This window comes from Drosophila willistoni (assembly GCF_018902025.1).
Source record: "Drosophila willistoni isolate 14030-0811.24 chromosome XR unlocalized genomic scaffold, UCI_dwil_1.1 Seg144, whole genome shotgun sequence".
In the NCBI taxonomy this organism is placed as follows: Eukaryota; Metazoa; Arthropoda; class Insecta; order Diptera; family Drosophilidae; genus Drosophila; species Drosophila willistoni.
Window position 1 is genome coordinate 5,508,988 of NW_025814057.1, and position 5,366 is coordinate 5,514,353.

The 5,366-nt window shown below is 39.3% G+C and overlaps 1 protein-coding gene across 1 annotated transcript; it reads right to left on the minus strand.

Annotated features, from left to right (window-relative positions):
• Positions 1-298: 298 nt before the first annotated feature.
• On the minus strand, positions 299-1,445 carry LOC6639487 (protein late bloomer). Its single transcript, XM_002062120.4, has 5 exons — positions 1,281-1,445; positions 1,024-1,203; positions 803-937; positions 555-734; positions 299-496 (listed from the first exon to the last, which is right to left on the minus strand). The coding sequence occupies exons 1-5, from the start codon at positions 1,356-1,358 to the stop codon at positions 392-394; spliced, it is 678 nt and encodes a 225-aa protein (XP_002062156.4). The 5' UTR covers positions 1,359-1,445; the 3' UTR covers positions 299-391.
• Between the last annotated feature and the right edge of the window lie 3,921 nt (positions 1,446-5,366).

The following is a 5,366-nucleotide window of genomic DNA, read 5'->3' on the forward strand; positions in this document are numbered from 1 at the left end:
GTGTCCAAGTCCGTTTTTCCGTGTTCCATGTCCCGTGTCCAATTCGAAATCCCTTGGCATTTGCAATACTTTTTCAATCGTCTGACATGCTTTGTTGTTGATTTCTTTATTGGCTCATCCATATGCATGCCCAAGACCAGGACCAAGCTCAATCCCTATCCCAATTCCAGACTTGAGTGTTTATCGTTATTGATTGCACAGCTTGTGAAATATGAGATATGTTTGTATATAGGTCTTGCTATCCTCCGCTTCCACTATTTTTACCCTCTCTCTCTCTCTCTGTCTCTTTGTGTCTCTATTTGTATGTAAGCGGTCGAGTCCTTTTTTTTTTTTGAGTCTTGCTGGCATCCAATTTATCTGGGCAACTGCAAATGCAAATGCAATTTGCTGCTTAGGGATGAAGATGCAAATTGCTCAAGGATCTTAAGGAGCGTATGGGCGCGTTTATATATATCAGATGCCATCGATATAAAATCAATGCAATTACCAATATAAACTGATAATAAACGAAATGCACTATGCAATTAGTTTTTAGAGCCAAGTCCTGGGCTCACCTGAAATATTGGCGTCAGCATTTCAATCCGTACAGGTGTAGAGGCTTCATATGTCTTGGTCAGACATCCATCTACATGCATATCGCGGCTTCTCATGGTTTGATTCTTATAGCAGCTGCTTGGCACTTTGCCAGAGTTTTTAATATAATCATTGGGTCCGAATTCCCCACAACACAAATACTGGAAGAAAATCAAATGAAAACAATTGCAACAGCAAAGAATCCGCATTAGAAATTTCTTGAACAAACCTTGGATTCATAATGATTTAAACTGGCTGCATTGCGTCTCAACTTGGACACTTCATTGACAATGGGAAATTGCATAACGATAAGCATAATTAGCATAAATTGCACCCAACTGGCCAGAAATAAAGGTACTACAAACTGAAAACGATCACTCATAAGAAACAATAACAACTAACCAAGGCAAAACGCTCATCCCATCAGAGGTAAGTATAAATTGCACTTACAATGCGCAGAGCCTGTGGCGATTGCCGGATAACCAGGAATATGGCAATTATTGACATAATCAGAAGTATTAGGGTAGCTGCCAATGCCCAAAAATCATAGGTAACAAAAATGCATTCCTTGCACCACCAATAATCGCTTATCATTTTGCAATAGGTCAGCAAATCGAGGAAATTAAAAAGCTAAAAAAAAAAAACAAAGACAAAGACAAAGGAGATTCTCAACAAGGATATGTCTCTAAAGCACAGCAGGGACTCACGAAACAAATGCCAATAATAAGGAAAATAGTCCAACGTAATGTATGAAATAACCAATTTGAATTCTGCTGTCGATCCATTGTTGTTTCTCATTTTTTGTTTGTTTGCCAAATGCTTTGAAATTCTATATGAAATACTTGAAATACTTTACGAGATGTGACACTGTTTTCGAATTGAGTTAGTTAAAGCTTAAAGCAATTTACGGAATTTGCATAGATTTTCACATACATAGATCCAGAGGAAGGGACAATGAGAGAGGGAGGATAGGGGTGATGGGGGTAAATGGGGGCATCTGTGGAATTTTTTAATCAAACAGTTGCCATTAATTACTGCAAAATTCTGTAGCCACATAACAGACATATTCTTTTTTCTCGCTGGTTTTATTTTTTTTGGACAGAATGAATGAAAAGCGAAAGACGATGACGATGACGACGACGATGGGGGGCAAGTGAAAAAGAAGAAATAAAATGCTGCCGCTGCCAAGGCGTGCCAGCTCTCAGGCATCAGCCATGTGTGTGTGTGTGTGTGTGTGTGTGTTGGGGTGTGGGTGCATTTGTGTGTGTAACAACAAAAAAGAATGCCGCGAGGCAAACCGCAGCCAGCCAGACCAGAGCCGGGCAGAACAGAGAGGCTGAGACTGAACGGTTAAAACGGAAACCAGGAGCAACCAGTCGCAGCAGCCATTCAACACAACTAAAAATCAAATTAGGTGCAAACGAGCAGCCGTCAGTGGCAGAAGGCGTTTATATGGGAGTCATGGGGGCGTGGCTGCGTTCCCTGTAATGAATAATTTATAAAGCGCCAAGTTGTTGGTGTTGGTTTTGTTTGTTTGTTTGTTAGTGTTGTTTTTGGACTGGCTTTTAGTTGAGATTAAAATTTTGTGGCTTCTTGTCCAAAAAAACCAAAAAAAAATAAGAATAAATAAAATAGCAGCCGTTGAATTAAAGTGCCTCTAAGCTGGCACATAAGGGAAGGGGTGGGGAGGGGAAGGCCTAGTGGTCTTGCATATAGTAAAATTCAACTGATAAATGTGCGTATGCTTCGTGTCAAGTGCAGAGACTGAGTGAATTCAATTTGATACAACAAACTGATTTATCGACTCGCTTGCTTGCTTGCTTCTTAGCACACTTTGCAACACATACTACATACTGCCTGCTGGCCCTCCCCTCCGCCCCATCTATTCCACCCACATAAACACACACACACACACCATTCATAAGTCAGTCAGTTCGTGGGTAAGTCAACTCTCTGGCATCGAGACGATAAAAAATTACATACACTTGTAACTGTTGCAACTCTCCGCCTTTTGTCCGCCCATTTTGCTCTTTCTATGCCACACACACACACACACACACACACACACATCTTTGACTGACTCCTGCAGCCTCACAGCTAACAAGGTTAATTTGTTGCGATCGCTGTGCGCTATGTCATTTATCTTTCCTGTCAGCGGGGCAAGAAAACCAGAGAGCAAAAAAAAAAAGAACCAAGTATAAAGCTTGACTGTATGTAGATGGAACAAACAGGACTCTAATTTGAATTTAACAAGTTCGCATCAAGCCAACGATGTTCTAGGCAGATAGTCGCTCAGTCTACCAGTCAGTTAGTCAAACAGTCAGTCAGTCAGTCAGTCACTCACACAATCTATCAGGGGGATGCTTGGAAAATTAAAAATTTATTGCCTGGCAAGGCGTCAATCATCGCTGCCATCGGTTCAGCGCAACAGCAAAAAAGTAATAAAGTCCTAGCGAACAGCAAAAAACGAAGGAAATAAAAATAAAAATGACTATACACTCAATTATGACACATTTGTATGCTCTAAAAAATTATAAAATGTCACAGGATATTATTGAAAAAACAGAAACGACGTTATTTTTACTCACAGACCAGTTTTTCGTTCAATAATTTCGCTTTAAATGATAAATGAAAGTAATGAAAATTGGCAAAACAAATTAAGACTCAGAAGTAAGAAGTAAGACTTGAAATACCTTTAAATATCTATGTTTTAGTTAACGGATCCTAGAGATTTCCAGTGCTTTTTAAAATAAATTATCTAAAACTGATAGACAAATGTTCTTCAATTTTTATGAAAAGGATTCATGAGAAAACCTAAAAATCGTTTATGTTACTTTCATTATTATTTTAAAACTGAACAAGAGAAAGTAGTTGATTGCACTTATAATTTTATATGTTATTTTTACAACATTAAATTATATTGTGATAATTTTTTAAGCAAAAAAAGGTAAGTAATATTCGTAGAGTACGAATTTCCTTATTTTTATAGAAGTTTCATATTTGAAATATTTTAAAATACATTTTTTTAGTCGAAATACCAAACTGGATAACATAGTCATTGGGCATGAGGTTCAGACTGGTCCAGACCATAATAAATCGTGTCTAGAAAAGGAAAACCACCATGCAGTACCCCCTCTCTCTCTCTCTCTCTCTCTCTTTTTCTCACACTCTCTTACACTTCATCATCAATTTGTGTTCTATCCCATGTCCTGTCTATATGATTCTCTTTTTTTTTGGTTTTCTCCTATGACTCGCTGGCATTGAATGTTTCAATTTCACTTGTTGGCTTCGATTGTCGCCTGGTTGGAAAACAATTGAAAGCGACACTTTTATGGTTTTCAGATTTGTGTGATGTTTCCTGCTTGCTATCAGCAACTGTTCTCCATTGCCATCTCTGTCTCCCTTTTGGTCGCCTTCTCTCACATTGTCACTGTGACAATCTCAGAGTTTTTTTCTCTATTCTTGGTATATTAATTGGAAAATTCCTTAGCAAATTGTCAGAGCCAAACATTCAGAGGGATACTGCTTTATTTAATATGTATTAGAGTGTCTGTATGTTTCTCTCTCTGTGTGTGTGTGTGTGTGTGTGTTTATTTTGCATTTGTATTTCCAGAACATTAGATAATAGTTTTTATTTTTATTTTCATTTTCATTTTTAGAGACGAAAATCTTCTTGTACTCTTTCTCCTGTTTCCTCTGGCTCATCTTCTGCTGCTGCTTCTTCTTCTTCTTTTCGTGTGCGAAATAAAATTTTGTTGCATATTTTGTGGCATCAAATGGCAGCCACAAAAATGAATGAAATCGTAAAATTCGGACAAGCAAGCGAAGCCGCTGCAGCAGCCGCAACGCCAGCAGCGAGCTAATATAACGTATACTCCGTAACCGGATGCTCTACAGACCGTTGCCGCACAAAAGCTGACCCTTGCTTTTAACCCTCAGTTGCCACGCCCCCAGCCCCACTAACTCAACCAACCAACCATCCAGCCAGTCAGCTTACCCACTCATACCATCTTTTTCCCTTGCATCAAGGCTTACAATCAGACTCCAAATATCATGGCTATGTATATGTGTGTAAGTCTCCCCCTCTCTCTCTCTCACACACATGTGTGTGTGTGTGTGTGTGTGTGTGTTGGTTGGTGCATTGGCATTTAAGTTCTAGTTCCAGTTCGATTGCCGAAATAAGTTTCAAAGCTTCAACATAACCTCAATTTGTATGCGTTTGTATTTTTGTTTGTCCTTTTGTCTACCATTTCTATCTTCATCTCCATCTACAATTCCCACTTTTCATTTACCATCTTTGTTTTTGTTTTCCTTTTTTTTTTTTTTTGGTTTTTTCTATCTATATCCATCTCTTAGAAATTGCACTTGCAATTTGCTTTGAGTTTCTCCCCCTTCACCATGCCTTTTGCTTCTCCTCCACCCCCTTACTCTCTTACTCTATCTCTCTGCATTTGTCTGTGATCTCTAACGCGTTTCTCTGACGCCGTGTAAATATTTGATTTTTGCATTAAAGTCAATTTGCTTTCATGATTCCGTAATTCATTGTTTATTCGCGCTAACTTCTATTACGCCTTCCGTGTGCCCACCCTTATTGCCACTCCCACCGCCCTATGCCCTTGCTGTGATTGTTTATTTTTACCCCGCAGCAGCAAACTTTCACTCCTACTGATTCTGCTGCTGCCACAGCCACCTCAACTACCGCCAGGAATCCCGCATTTCCGTTGCATTTCCACAGACACACCAGGAACCATGAGAACAGAAGCGAGGAAGTGGAAGTGGAGAAGGGCGGCGGG